At 44.1% G+C, this 15,907-nt stretch overlaps 1 protein-coding gene across 13 annotated transcripts in view; it reads right to left on the bottom strand.

The window, feature by feature from the left end:
* Positions 1-15,907, bottom strand: part of ZNF618 (zinc finger protein 618) — a 343,284-nt gene that overhangs the window by 118,263 nt on the left and 209,114 nt on the right. For 9 of the 13 annotated variants that reach the window (XM_077835645.1, XM_077835648.1, XM_077835646.1 and 6 more), the window contains exons 3-4: positions 6,283-6,539; positions 1,660-1,755 (exon numbers count right to left, since the gene is read on the bottom strand). In XM_077835645.1, coding sequence (XP_077691771.1) covers positions 1,660-1,755; positions 6,283-6,539 — 353 coding nt within the window. Of the gene's footprint in view, positions 1-1,659; positions 1,756-6,282; positions 6,540-10,031; positions 10,053-15,907 lie in introns of those variants that run through there. The other 4 variants (XM_077835650.1, XM_077835657.1, XM_077835658.1 and 1 more) reach the window with 2 other exon arrangements.

Raw genomic sequence — 15,907 nt, 5'->3', positions numbered from 1 at the left:
AGGGGAGCAAACCAAAACCACTTCCATCTGTTTCTTAGCAAGAGATTTATTTTTTTGAATATGAAAAGAGAGTCATAATCCTGGGGTCAGTCTGTAGCAGATTTTAAGAAATTCAAAGTAGGCCAAATTTTGGGCCTCAACAGGTTGATATCATCCCTCTGACATCACTTTACATATTAAATGATTCATTATACTTCTCCCCAAACCCAAGTCCTCTTTTTATAGGCATACTCAAAACCAAATATAACCAGTCAATGAATATACTCCTTACCACTTGGGTTACAAAGAATAACAATTTCATTTGATTGTTAAGGATCTGTCACACCAAGAGGAAAACATGAGCGATAACCAACAGCAATACCAGCCAAATACCCAGGGACAGCTTTGCATACATGAAGATCATGGAGAAAACAAAAAGAACGAGGGGCTCTATTCTGATCTTTTTTAGCCTGTATGTCTTTCTTTTATATTTCTCCCCACTCCCCTGGAAATAGTCTCTGTCGCATGTAAGTACATTTAATTGAGCAGCATTCCAGAAAGAAAAAAAAATAGCCCACATATGTGACCACGTGTTGCCTTCTAGCAAAAACCTGAAGCTGAACTTGCATTTCCAACATGAACACAGGAGATTTCTCATCTGAAAACAAGTGTCCATGAATCTGATGCCAAAAGAGGTGAAAGGCTATTAGTGCTGGCTATGGGCCAATGGATTTGCCAAGGCTGCTGATCCTCTGCTAGTCCACCCTTTGGCTTCTCCTGGGCAGATCCTGCTAGTAATCTAAAATATGGGAGTGTGAGATGTGGACACTCAGGGCCAAGATGAAAGACCCACCAAACTCCTTGTCACCTGTGACTTAAGCCAGCATTTGAACCCCAGATCTCCAAAGGCCAGTGCTCTATATCCACGGTCACTGAGACCCTATGGGTTTCCATTTTACTTTCTCCCCATGTATACACAGGTCAAGCCCCTGACCTTTCACAGTACTGAACACTAAAATAGAAGCTTCCAGAAAAGCCTGGTGCACAGGGACTGCTTGTGGCATAATATAAAAGAAGCAGGAGGGCTGACTCAACATAGACTCTCCTTATGCTGATATTCTCCTGGGCTCTGGGCTAATTTCCCAGAGAGTGTTTGTTCCACATCCTCAAATGAGGGTACATCTAGCCAACTCCTCTGAGCCCTCAAGTGGTAAGGTGAGAACAGTTAAAGCTCCAGGCCCAGAAGACAGGACAACTTGAGGAGGTTGTCACGGGAACTAAGCAAGTACTGGAGTCCTCAGGTTACAACAGAGAAACCCTAAAAGTAGAGGCCTGTGTTTAGAAGATCCTGCACTGCAGTGCTTTTCTGGGAGGGGAGGGAATAGAAACAGCCACACACACCTCCAAAATGAGAGAAGGTGGTGATGATTTGCCACTGTTGCTATGGACTTGGGGCCACCCTGGGCTCTTGGCCACGTTGGGACCAGTCATGCAGGTTAAAACTACCTTAGGTATGGAAAGAGATGGGGGTGAGGGGCACGTGGTTAATTGGTGTATTAGACTTTGCCAGATTTTTTCCTGAGTCTTGTGTTTGGAATTTGTGCAACACGCCAGTTGCATCTAGAGCTTCCCCTTGCTCTGTGATCCCTGGTTAAACTTTCACACCCTTCCATCACATACCGGATGTGTATCTCAATGCATGGTCAAAAATCCAGGTGCCTGAGTATCGATTTCGTGAATATCCAACAGGAGAGCTGTGTTCCACTGCTTTTCCATCTAAATTGCACAAAAAAATCAGACAAGAGCCCTTAAAGTGGATAAATTTCCAAAAGATAACGAGGGTTGAAACCCAGTAAAAATGTCAAACACTTGAGTAATTTCCTGTCCTTGTACCAGGATGTCAAAGGCTATGCAGAATTTTCTAAGGTTTTGCGCCTCATGGTCTAATGCAGCATAAATATCGGAAATCACAAAGCTGCTCAGTAGGTGAGGCATCTGCACCCTGGATTGAATCAAGTACGTACAAATTAGCTTGATGGCTTCAGAACAAAAGGGTTCACACAGAACCACTATCTCACTCCTCATTTCCTCTCAAACATTTATGACCCCACCACTCCACTTGGAAAGCCCTCCTCAGTAAGTTTCTGATACTGCATCACTGGCCTACGTGTGAGGGTTTAAATGGAGTCTAACCCAAAATTCCTCCTGATCAAATCCCAGGTGACATAATCCCCCCAAGTCCAAACACTGAAATGATCAAATTCGCAATGTTATAAGATAGACATTAGGTCAGTCACAAAATCCCATCCAGTCTCATCTCCCCTTTCTCTCACTTTCCCAGTAGAAAGGGCCATGTCCCACTCATTGCATCTTGGCTCCCAGATAGATTTTTGTGGGAGCATGTCTGTCTGTCTGCCTGCCAAGCTGCACCTCCCCAAGAAAAATCAGTGCTGGAGCTATTCAGACAGCCTGGGGCCCAAAGGCAGCAGGTGAGGTCCCCAGTAAAATTACGTTTCTGAGTTGCACATTGTTCGAAACTACTAACAGATGGGGCCATCCGGATATTCCTTAGTCTGGTCTGTCAAGATTTAGAGAACAGAGGGATTTGAGTTGTCAGAATTTTGTCATTCCGATATTGATCAGGTCCCAAAGTTACTGCCAATTGTTCTGTAAACTCTACTTGCTTGTGATGCCTGAATTGTGACACAATGCCCACGAGAAGATGAGCAAGTGCTCTAACCCAGTGGTCACTAATCATAGATGAACCAGCACTGGTACGTCAAGCTTGAGGGACTAATACTCTGGGCACCACCACTGCTTGAACCCTATTTAGTTGTATTCACTCTAATCCACCATGGAGTTTGGGCTGCTCCAAAGCCAGTGAGAACAGAGTTTGCAGCAGTCCAGATTTCTGGAGACAGGTCACTAAATAAGAGGATTGGGAAACACTGAATTCTATGCATCTGCCTCAAACAATGCAGGCCTAACTGTAACAGCAAGAGTACATCCTGGCTGAGGGCAAGCTAAGGGGCGACATCTATCTCAGACAAGGAGCTAAGCCACCTGGTCCAGATTTCAAACTGGCCCCTGGAGCCATAGCTCTGTCTGGTGAAGAAAGCTCCTTGTGGAATCTGTGGAATCTCCATATGCTTTGCAACCCTCACGGTCACTGTCATCAAGGGACGTAGAGCAGACCTGATGTGGACAATCCACTTCTTATTTACCTTACAACAACTCTCACACGATATGAAAAGCGATACTCTGTGGGGCTGGTAATGGCACATTATAGAATGTGGAGTGGATCTGTTACCTTCCCTCTCATTAATTCTTCTTTTACTGTTATACCCCCTATAAAATTACCATTTTAAACACCTCTCGTCTCAAATTCTCTGACGAAGAAAAGTAAAACGCCACCCAAGTCTGCCTTCACTGCTGAAGCAATTGAAACAATGGGCAACTGGTTCAATTCACAGTGAAGTTTTCAGAAGGTAAATCTCAGGGAGAGCTCCTCATGCAACTGCCGACAGCAAGCAGCCTTCCCTTACAAAGCTGTCCAAGCTTGCTAACCCCAAACGAAGAACAGCAGCAAAATGCCACCTGTGAGCCAACAACTGCCCAGGTTGCCCAGGTGATGTCTGCAGCTATGGCAATACTGCCAGCTTGTGTTTTTTGTAGGGCAGTAAAGGTGAGGGGGGAACAAGCACTGACTGGGAACCAGTTTGACAAACCCCAAGAAACGGTTCTTTGGGCACATCAGTTCACGCAGAGTGCAGTACTTGGTAGCCAAACAGAAAAGTTATTCAGTTCCAGCCTGCGTGCCTTCTCCCAAACGAACAGGGGCCTGATGAATGGATACACTCACAGGACTCTGCACAATGGAATCAGCTGCTAACTGCCAATGGCCTCAGGATCCAGCTGGCTTTAAAGAGAACTAGCAACTAGGGTATAAAATAAAAAAAATATGACGCACAATTCATTTAAAGGGGCACTGCTGGCTCGGAGAATTTCCCCCATTCATTTTCTTAGTTCACTCCTTATTGCTTCAAACCTGATAATAGGATCTCTTTCCCCTCCCACAACATAACCTCCCACTACCGGCAACATGCATCATCCCCGAGGGTTGTCCTGCCCTCGGTGGACATGGCATTCTGATGCATTTCCAAGTTCAGCAGATGCCAACATGGCTGCCTTCTGTCGATGTCTCAATTTCTGCACTAGTATTGTCAGTAGGGTGACCAGATAGAAAGTCTGAAAAATTAGGACAGGGGATGGGTGCTAATAGACGCCTATATAAGAAAAAGCCCCAAATATTGGGACTGTCCCTATAAAATCGGGACATCTGGTCACCCTAATTGTCAGGGTTATCTAGGAACCACAGCTCTGCGGGAACAGTATTTGTGAGCTGCCCGCTGACATGAAGCCAGCAGGGGGAGCTCATGCACAGTTCTTTGGAGGATACTCTACAGACCTATGGCTTCTGGAGTCACAGCCCCTTTGGGGAGGGGCAGGAGGGGCACTGCCAAAGCACTGGTACCTGCTGTGACAGAGGTCCCTTGGGACACCTGATCACCAGTTCTCCTTCCAGGACAGCCCTGTGGAGCTCCAGCCCGTCGGTGGTCCACTCCACTTGGTGTTCCTCTTCACCAGCAGGGAGCAGGGAATTAAGGGGCAGAGAGACCCCACACAATTCTGAATATATTTTCCACCAAATTATATCGATATTAAGGTAGATCTAATTATGGGATCAAACAGGCCTGCAGTGTTTCTCTTCACCCTTTCTTTCCCCTATTGAAACAGCAGTTTTTCCTTTTTAGGCCATGGAAGGTCAGCAGCCAGGCACCAGTTAGGTCTCATGGGCTGCTGCTACTTCCAACCTGAAAGGAGAGGAGAGAAGTGCCTTTTGTAATAGCTGCTCTAGCTGGGGAGTAGATGGCAAATACCATGTAAGAGGATCAGAAAAATCCAACACCCTGCACCAGCCCCTGGCTAATGACAAGTTCTAGGGGTTCTCTTTGCAGAAGCTGGGGTTACGATCATGAGCCTAAAATCAGAAATAAACCATTGGGGCAGACGAAACATTAATACTAACTGCAAATAAACTATGATAACTCCAGGCAACTCATACTAGTTTTTTTCCCAGTCCCTAAAGCTAATAAACTGCTTTCCCCATGGTCTAACTCCTTCCTCTTCCTGACACATGAGACTTATTCTTGTTTCAGCAACTGTTTTTGGAGCTCAGCCTTGTTAAACTGCTGGAAGAAGCCCTTCCATTTAGAAAAAAGAAAAGGAGTACTTGTGGCACCTTAGAGACTAACAAATGTTTTTGAGCATAAGCTTTCATGAGCTACAACACACTTTGGTGGAGGAGTCACTGTTGAAAGCAGCTGTGTCCCTCTTTCAGTAGCTTGCAGAAATGCCCTCTCTCTGGAATACTTATAAGGAGAAGGATGAAGGATGGTCTTGTGGTTCAAGGCACTTGCCTCAGGAGGTGGTTAAAAATTTTCCAAAACTTTTCTAACGGAAAATTTGGTTTTTATCTCAATTAAACTTTTCATGGAAAGTGTCTGCGTCCCTCAAAAAATTCAATTCAATTTTTTGGGATCATAAAACCAAAAATATTTCAGCGTTCGGCACTTTTTGGCCAATGTTGTCAGCCCACGACTGCTGAAAACAAAACATTTCAGCTGAAATCCAAAATTTCCAGTTTCCAGCCAAAGCGTTTTGGGGTTTGGGGTTTTTGATAAAATTTCTACAAAAAAAGTAAATCTTTCAGTTCTGTCAAAATTTTCTCCAGGGATCCCACCCGCTATTTTCTGACCAGCTCCATTTGGGACATCTGGGTTCAATTCCTGGCTTTGCCACCAATGTCTTATGTGCTGCTGCACAAGTCATTTGATCTCTCTGAACCTCAGGGTCCCATCTGTAAAGCAAGGATAATAATTCTTTCTTCCTTGCTCTTGTCTATCTAGATTGTAAATCCTTCAGGGCAGAGAGAGAGACAGAGACAGAAAGAGAGAGAGTGTGTATATGGTACCTAACTCAAAGAGACCCTGCTCTTGCTTGGGTCTTTAGGCATGACTGTAATACAAATGAACAATAATAATAAAGAGACAGAGATTGAATAATCTTGTTCCTGGATGTAGATTCAGCTTTAAAAGTTCATCTTAGTACTACTGGGTAGAGCTGAGCTTTCAGCAACCTCCTTTCCAGAGGTTCTCTGCTCTCCCCACACTTCACAAGGGAAACCTTCATACTGGGAAACCAGGAACCAATCACCAACAGACCTGTTAGCCAGTAGCTTACCAAGTGTCTGCTGGTTGCGGACCCCTCCAATCACCACACATATTTCTGCTGGCACATCTCCTGGCCCATCCTTTACGTTTTTCTTGGAATCTTTGGTGTCATCCTGCCAGATAACCTCTTGAATATAGTCATCTGGTATCTCTGTTTTCACCTTCACCTCTGTCATCGTTCCAGGCTCTTCACTCGGCGAGGACTGAGATGTCACAGAATCAGAGCCCTCTGCTTTCGGGCTCTTCGGACTCCTCTTCAAGTGCTCCCTGGGTGCGGGGAAGAGGAAAAAATAAGAATTCTTATTTTCTAGCTCAACTTTTAGTTACTGATACCAAAATAAAGATAAATAAACTGTAGTAAACAGAAGTATCTTTATTTTGGTGTCAGTAACTAAAAGTTGAGCTAGAAAATAAGAATTCTTATCTTCTAGCTCAACTTTTAGTTACTGACGCCAAAATAAAGATACTTCTGTTTACTACAGTTTATTTAAGATTACTGTGTATGTTTGTATGTGTCTGTGATAAATGAGTGATAAAATTTTAAGTACTTACAAAAGTAATAAAACTATTTATTAGTAATGAAAACAACCTTAAATAGCATCAACAAACTGACTCATGAAAGAAAATGAGATTCTACTTTGGAAAAACAAAGCTACCATCTTGCAGGAAAACAGTCTTTTTAAAAATTCCTCATGTGTCAGTATATAATGCCTGCATCTGTAATTTTCACTCCATGCATCTGAAGAACTGGTTTTTTACCCACAAAAGCTTATGCCCAAGTAAATCTATTAGTCTTTAAGGTGCCACCAGACTCCTTGTTGTTTTTGTGGATACAGACTAACACAGCTACCCCGATACTAGTCTTTTTAAAAGCACAGATACTTACCAGAAGGGAGAAACCTGGAAAACAAAAATCTGACAGAGATCTACAGCTGATAATGGGCAGCAAATTCATTCTACTCTGGTAATGTGATATGACAGCAAAAGAAAATGAGCAGTTTCGGGCTTCACAGATAGTCAAATAAAGGGACTGCATTCTGATGATTTCTCTGTCTTGAATCCACTCATATGTCCCATCTTGGGCACCTTGTCACCAGCATTGGGTATAAACAAACTGGAGGAAATTCAAAAATGAACAAATATAACGTGGAAGATTGCAGGATCAATGTATAAGGACAGACTAAAAGAGCTGAATATATATACACGGTACCTTAGCTGACCAAAGGCTATGGAGTAGCAGACATGTTAAGGGTCTGTACAGTATTTAGACAATGAAAACACCAAGGAGACAGAAGAATTGCCAAACAGAGTTTAATGTGCTATTATAACTAGGAGTAATGGATAAAATTAAGTAATAGAAAACTTAGGATGAATATCAGGTTAAGATATGCTACTGCAGAGATCTATTAGACCATGAAATAGTGGAAGAGGAGGAAATCCCATTGCTTTGGATATTTAAATGAAGACATCACAAAAGTACTAATAAATATACTGTAAAACTAACCATATACTATTTTATAATATCAGGTGAAAAGATAGTATGTGGTGCAGCCCAAAGGAGGCAACTGATCAGGATGTCACTGCTAGAATTGAAAGAAAAATTGCACCGGGGATGGTAGTGAGGGGATGGAAAGGAGAGGAGTAAATGAACAATGAGAACAATCTTCTGTAACAATTACTGCACGTCCTCCTACACAGATATGGAGTTTCTCTTTCAAATGCATCAGTCACAACGGGGCTGCCAGACATTATACATTCTCACCCCCTCATTCTCATTAAAAAATGAAATGTATAATTAGTAGCCTCCAAACAGAAAGGAAATTATTCCTGAGTCCCCCGATAGAGGCACGCTTTCCCCTATCTACCCAAGTTTTCTTGAAAATCATTCAGAGCTTTTATAACTGATAAAAGATGAATTTACACAGAAAAATGTCAAAGAAAATAAGGAGTTCTTTAAGAAGAATTTATTAGACGTCCCCAAAGTCTTGATTTCACAATCAGGAAAGAGGACAACTTTGGCTAAAAGCCTATCCTAGTTCAGTGGCACAGTGAAGGCAGCAATCAGAAATAAAAAAGTAACACATAACCAATGGAAAAAGGGGGAAATAGGTAGCTATCAAGCTAAATTAAAAGTTATAAAATACGGAGTCCTAAAAGAATCGGTAAAGAGATCTCTAGCCCACTGATGCTCATTTTTAATACATTCTTTACTACCAGGGAAATTCCAGAAGACTGAAGAGTGCTAATGCTGTGCCAATGTTCAAAAAGGGCACACCAGATGACCTGGATAACTAGAGGTTGGTTACCTGACATCAATCCCAGGCAAAATAATGGAAAAGCTGATATGGGATTCAATTGATAAAGAATTAACAGATAGAAATATAACTAACACCAGTCAACATGGTTTTATGGAAAATAGATCCTGTCAAACAAAATTAATTTCATTCTTTGATGAGATTACAAGTTTGGCTGATAAAGGCAACTGTGCAGCTGTAATCTACTTGGACTTCTGAAAGTCATGATCTAGTACAATACAACATTATGATTAAAAAATTATCACTATACAATATCAATAAAGCACATGGTAAATGGATTAAGAACTTGACTAACTCACAGATCCCAAAAAGCAGATGCCAATGGGAATTCTCACCAAATGGGGATGTTTCCAATGGGGTTCCGCAGGGATTGATTCTAGGCCTGACACTATTCAGTTTTTCATCACTTATCTTGAAGTAAATATAAAAGCACAGGTGATAAAGTTTGTGAATGACACAAAGAGTACTGGAATGCTAAGTCACATAGATCAGTCTGGATCACTTAGTAAACTGGACCCATTAAAAACGCATCTTAATACAGCCAAATGAAAGGTCATACCTTCTAGGAACAAGGAATATAGGCCATGCCTACTATGGTGGGGTGTCCACCCCACACAAGGCCTGAAGGGGTTAAGGTGACTAGCTGGGCTGCACCTGGAGGAGGAGCCAGGGAGCAGGGATTGATGAAATGAGGCTCAGCGGGATGGGAACAGGAGGGGCCCGTATAAAGCCCAGTAGCTGAGAGCAGCTGGGGGCTGCAGGGAAGTAGGCTACAGGCATTCCCTGGGAGAAGGGAAGTGTGTTGGAAGCAAGGAGCCTACAGTTACTTCCTGGGAGGAGGGAGTTGAGGGCTGGCAAACCCAGAGATGGGGAGAGCCAGAAAGGCAGGAAAAGCTCAGGAGAATAGCAGCAAGGCATAGGATAGTGTGGACATTGACTTCTGAGGAGAGGGCCCCTGAGCTGGAAGTTGGAATAGAGTGCAGGACTGGGGTCCCTTACCAGCCACTGAGGAAGTGCCACAGACCATGCAGTGGAAAGTGGACTGCCTAGGAAGTATGCTCCAAAATAATTTGATACCTCGGAGAGAGAGGACCACAGTCACCTGGCCGGAGGGCCAAGTCACAAAGAGGAAGCTGAAGTTCCTGGCATGAGAGGGGCCACAGGGTGAGAAAGGATAACAGGTGGAGAGACTACCAGAGGAGGGCGCAGCACCTGGAAGGAGCTAATCCCCAGAGCTGCCAGGAGGAGGCGCTAGAGCAGTGAGTGGTCCCCATGACACCTGCAGAATGGGGGACTATCCTGGAGAACAGTAACTCCGAAAAGGATTTAGGGGTCATAGTGGACAACATCTGCTCCCAGGGCGATGCTGTGGCAAAAAGGGTTAATGCGATCCTTGGATGTATAAACAGGAGAATAGAGAGGGAAATTAGGGGAGTGATTTTACCTCTGTATATGGCATTGGTGAGACTTGACACTGGAATACTCTGTCCAGTCCTGGTGTCCACATTTTAAGGAGGATGTTGAAAAACTGGAGGGTACAGAGAAGAGCCACATAAATTATTTGAAGGCAGGAGAAAATGCCTTCCAGTGAGAGACTTAAGAAGACTTCTATCCATTTAGTTTATCAAAACGAAGACTGAGAGGTACCTTGATTACAAGTATGTGAGTGCCTTCATGGGGTCCAAAGGACTCTTTAATCTAGCAAAGAAAGGCAGAACAAGAATCTATGGCTAGGAGCTGAAACCAGATAAATTCAAATTGGACACAAAGCTTTAACAGTGAAGGGGATTTATCACTGGAACAAACACCCAAGGGAAGAGGCAGATTTTCCATCTCTTGCTGCCTTTCTGGAAGATGATCTAGTCTAATACAAGTTACTGGGCTTAATACACAGATAACTGGGTAAAATTTAATGGGCTGTGATATACAGAAGGTGGGGCAAAGATGATCTACTGGTCCCTTCTGGCCTTAAAGTCTCTTGATCTATGAATGCCTGAATCAGAAAAACTTTTTCAGGACCCCAGAATCTTAGCTCTTCATGCTCATTGCCATTTTTTATCCACCCCTACTAAGAGGATAATTTCCAGAGAACAGGCAGACATGCTCTTGCCTGACCTTTTCTGGGAAAGACCAACCTACAAACCTCAACTAAAATCAACATTATTCCACAACCGCTGCCCCTAATCCCCAAAACATTAACACATACTTATTTAAAGCATCAGTTCTGTAACTACCGAGGGGCTCCATCTTAACAGAAAGATCAGCCTCCCATAGATTTAATAAACAGCTAACCCCCTTCCTATATATCTCTTGATGCTCACACAAGAAATTATCCTGCACTGGGCCTGCAAAACCTTATTTAAGATCCGCATCAAATTCAGAATGATAGTCTGGTTACGGGCCACATGCCCTATTTGATATTCAAGCCACACAACTCATTCTATCTCATCTCCTAGACACTCAACAAATTCTTGTTGTGAGTGAAAGGACGATGCTGCAGGTACATCACAGGTCACAGGATGTATCCCTCCGTATCGCAGACAGAAAAGAGGAGCAGGTCTTAGCATTTCTACTTTTACGGGATTTGTTCTACTATCTCAATAACTGGGAAAAAACCATGGGCTGCATCTAGATTAAAATAAAGCAATAGCAAATGAGTTCTCTTTTGGCCAAAACCAATACACTGTTGGTATTTTTTTTGTTTGTTTTTTTTTTAGATTAGCATGCATTACTCATTACATAAAACAACTACTTAATCTGTGGCACATCCTGGGGACTGACTAGTTAGATTTTTTTCTTCTGACCACTTCCTGCTTCTACACTCTTAATTTTCACAGCTTTAAATGTTGGCAATTCTCAGTTCTTTACTGCACAGGTCAGAGTTCATTTCTGCAGTAAAAAAAAGCCCATTCAACCAGACTACAGGACTCCTAAATGCAAGAAACAACACTCACTGATGCACAAATATTTTAAGTTGGAGAAACAGTGTGTTTTGTTTCCATTCTATTGTGACTCTACAGCAGTGACATATTATTGCCACATACTATTTCCTATACACAGAGAATTCAGTCAAGAAGTTTTACATTAACTACTTTTTCAAAACTGGTTTTTTAAAAATTCACATTCCTATAATTTAATATCTCATTTAAAGTTACTTTCCACCTGTCAAGGTTCCTCCCCCACTCTGAACTCTAGGGTACAGATGTGGGGACCTGCATGAAAAACCTCCTAAGCTTATCTTTACCAGCTTAGGTCAAAACTTCCCCAAGGTACAAAGTATTCCCCCCGTTGTCCTTGGACTGGCCGCTACCACCACCAAACTAATACTGGTTACTGGGGAAGAGCTGTTTGGACGCGTCTTTCCCCCCAAAATACTTCCCAAAACCTTGCACCCCACTTCCTGGACAAGGTTTGGTAAAAAGCCTCACCAATTTGCCTAGGTGACTACAGACCCAGACCCTTGGATCTTAAGAACAATGAACAATCCTCCCAACACTTGCACCCCCCCTTTCCTGGGAAATGTTGGATAAAAAGCCTCACCAATTTGCATAGGTGACCACAGACCCAAACCCTTGGATCTGAGAACAATGAAAAAGCATTCAGTTTTCTTACAAGAAGACTTTTAATAAAAATAGAAGTAAATAGAAATAAAGAAATCCCCCCTGTAAAATCAGGATGGTAGATATCTTACAGGGTAATTAGATTCAAAAACAGAGAGAACCCCTCTAGGCAAAACCTTAAGTTACAAAAAAGATACACAGACAGAAATAGTTATTCTATTCAGCACAATTCTTTTCTCAGCCATTTAAAGAAATCATAATCTAACACATACCTAGCTAGATTACTTACTAAAAGTTCTAAGACTCCATTCCTGGTCTATCCCTGGCAAAGGCCAGCATACAGACAGACACAGACCCTTTGTTTCTCTCCCTCCTCCCAGCTTTTGAAAGTATCTTGTCTCCTCATTGGTCATTTTGGTCAGGTGCCAGCGAGGTTACCTTTAGTTTCTTCACCCTTTACAGGTGAGAGGAGCTTTCCCCTGGCCAGGAGGGATTTCAAAGGGGTTTACCCTTCCCTTTATATTTATGACACGTCCCCCAAATCTCAGCTAGGGTGAAACACTGGCTGGGATTTCTTCCTGGAGCTCTAGGAAAAACAGAGTTAATAAGACACATGCATCTCTAAATATACTACCAAGTACATAAAGACTAACAATATTTTCCACATCTCAAGGACGATTTTAACCAGTTGATTCTGGGAAACTTTCACGGGAGAGTGCATCAGCCACTTTGTTAGAAGCTCCTGAGGTGTGTTGGATGTCGAAATCAAAATCTTGGAGAGCTAAACTCCACCGAAGAAGTTTTTTGTTAGTTTCCTTGACGGTGTGAAGCCACTTCAGTGCAGCATGGTCGGTTTGCAGGTGGAAACGCCGTCCCCAAACATATGGGCGTAGCTTTTCCAGAGCGTAGACAATGGCGTAACATTCTTTCTCAGTGACTGACCAGTTGCTTTCCCTCTCAGACAGTTTTTTGCTGAGAAACACTACAGGGTGGAATTCTTGATCAGGTCCTTTCTGCATTAAAACTGCTCCCACACCACGCTCGGACGCGTCTGTGGTTACTAGGAACGGTTTGTCAAAGTCTGGGGCCCTTAGTACAGGGTCGGACATGAGTGTTGCTTTAAGCTTGTTAAAGGCCTTCTGACACTTTCCGGTCCACTGAACAGCATTTGGCTGTTTCTTTTTGGTTAGGTCTGTCAGTGGGGCGGCGATTTGGCTGTAGTGCGGTACAAATCGTCTGTAATAACCGGCCAAGCCTAAGAAGGATTGAACCTGTTTCTTTGACTTTGGGACAGGCCACTTTTGGATAGCATCCACTTTGGCCTGTAGGGGGCTGATAGTTCCTTGACCCACCTGGTGTTCAAGGTAAGTCACTCTGTTTAGGCCTATTTGACACTTCTTAGCCTTAACAGTTAGTCCTGCCTCCCTTATGCGCTCAAGGACTTTGTGTAGATGTTCCAGGTGGTCTGCCCAGGAATCCGAAAATATGGCCACATCGTCAAGGTAGGCGACTGCATATTCTCCTAATCCCGCTAGGAGACCATCTACAAGTCTTTGGAAAGTGGCGGGTGCATTTCGCAGCCCGAAAGGGAGTACGTTAAATTCATACAGCCCGAGATGTGTGATGAAGGCTGACCTTTCCTTGGCAGATTCATCTAGCGGTACCTGCCAGTACCGCTTGGTTAAGTCCAAGGTAGAGATGAACTGGGCCCGTCCCAGTTTCTCTAATAGTTCATCTGTGCGTGGCATTGGATAGTTGTCTGGGCGAGTTACAGCATTTAGCTTACGGTAGTCCACGCAAAAAAGTATTTCCCCATCTGGTTTGGGAACTAGAACCACTGGAGATGCCCATGCACTTTCAGAGGGGCGGATTACACCCATCTGTAACATATCCTGGATCTCCCGTTCTATAGCAGTTTTAGCTTGAGGAGACACCCGGTAAGGTTGGACCCTAATTGGGTGAGCATTACCTGTGTCAATGGAGTGGTATGCCCGTTCAGGCAGTCCTGGGGTGGCTGAGAACGTTGGCGCGTAGCTAGTGCACAGCTCCTGGATCTGCTGTCGCTGCATACGCCCAAGGGTCATGGAGAGGTTCCACCTCTTCCACACCACCAGCACATTTCCCTTCGTAGTAGACACCTTCAGGCCACTCAGCGTCGTTTCCTCCCTGGGCTGTAAACTGACAAACCTTTAATTCTCTGGAATAAAAGGGCTTTAGAGAATTAATATGGTACACCTTAGGCTTTCAGTTGGAGGTGGGGAATGCTATGAGATAATTAACAGCTCCCAGGCGCTCCTGGACCGTGAATGGCCCTTCCCACGACGCTTCCATTTTATGGGCCTGGAGCGCCTTTAAGACCATGACCTGGTCTCCTACTTTGAAGGAACGCTCTCTGGCATGTTTATCATACCAGGCTTTTTGCTCTTTTTGAGCATCCTGGAAGTTTTCTCTAGCAAGGGCTAAAGAGGTTTGGAGGGTGTTTTGTAGGTTGGTTACAAAGTCCAGAATGTTAGTTCCTGGAGAAGGTATAAATCCCTCCCATTGCTGCTTCACCAACTGCAATGGCCCCTTAACCTCACGGCCATATACAAGTTCAAATGGGGAAAACCCTAAACTGGGATGTGGTACAGCTCTGTAGGCAAAGAGCAACTGCTGCAACACTAGGTCCCAATCATTGGAGTGCTCATTTACGAATTTACGTATCATGCCCCCAAAGTTCCATTAAACTTCTCCACCATGCCATTTGTTTGATGGTGGTAAGGAGTGGCAACCAAGTGATTTACCCCATGAGCTTCCCAAAGGTTTTTCATAGTTCCTGCCAGGAAATTAGTCCCTGCATCTGTGAGGATGTCGGAGGGCCAACCTACCCTGGCAAAAATGTCGGCTAGTGACTGGCACACACTTTTAGCCCTGGTGTTGCTTAGAGCTACTGCTTCCGGTCATCGGGTGGCAAAATCCATGAAAGTCAGTATGTACTGCTTTCCTCTGGCTGTCTTTTTCGGAAAAGGACCCAGAATATCCACAGCTACTCACTGAAATGGAACTTCAATGATGGGGAGTGGCTGGAGAGGGGCTTTGACCTGGTCTTGGGGTTTTCCCACTCTTTGGCACACCTCACAAGACTGGACATAGGTAGAAACATCCTTGCCCATTCCCTCCCACTGGAATGACCCCCCCAAACGGTCTTTGGTCCTGTTCACCCCAGCATGGCCTCTAGGGTGATCATGGGCTAAGCTCAAGAGCTTGGCCCGGTATTTAGTTGGAACTACCAACTGTCTCTGAGGATGCCAGTCTTCCTGGTGTCCCCCAGAAAGAGTTTCCTTGTATAAAAGTCCTCTTTCTACAACAAACCTGGATCGATTAGAAGAGCTGAGAGGCGGTGGGTTGCTCCGTGCCGCCGTCCAAGCTCTCTGGAGGCTTTCATCTGCTTCCTGTTTGGTCTGGAACTGTTCCCTTGATGCTGGAGACATCAGTCCCTCATTGGATTGTGGACCTAGGCTTGGTCCCTCTGGAAGCGATATAGGGGATGGAGCTGTTTCTGTTGACTGTGAACCGCTCTCCGCTGGTGCACTATGTTGGGATTCAGGCTCCGGCTGAGCCTCTTGTGTAGGGTTATCGGCTGCTGCCAGTTCAGGTTCGGTGGGGCCCTCTGGTGTTGAGGTTGCAAGTACTGGATTCAGTGCTGACACGGGGTCTGGTGTTGGTTGTTCGGCTGGTTCCGGTTCTGGGACTGGTTCCGTCTGGGTCTCTGGGACTGGAT

Source organism: Eretmochelys imbricata, chromosome 16, assembly GCF_965152235.1.
Source record: "Eretmochelys imbricata isolate rEreImb1 chromosome 16, rEreImb1.hap1, whole genome shotgun sequence".
Lineage (NCBI taxonomy): Eukaryota > Metazoa > Chordata > Testudines > Cheloniidae > Eretmochelys > Eretmochelys imbricata.
This window is presented reverse-complemented; position numbering and strand designations above follow the sequence as displayed.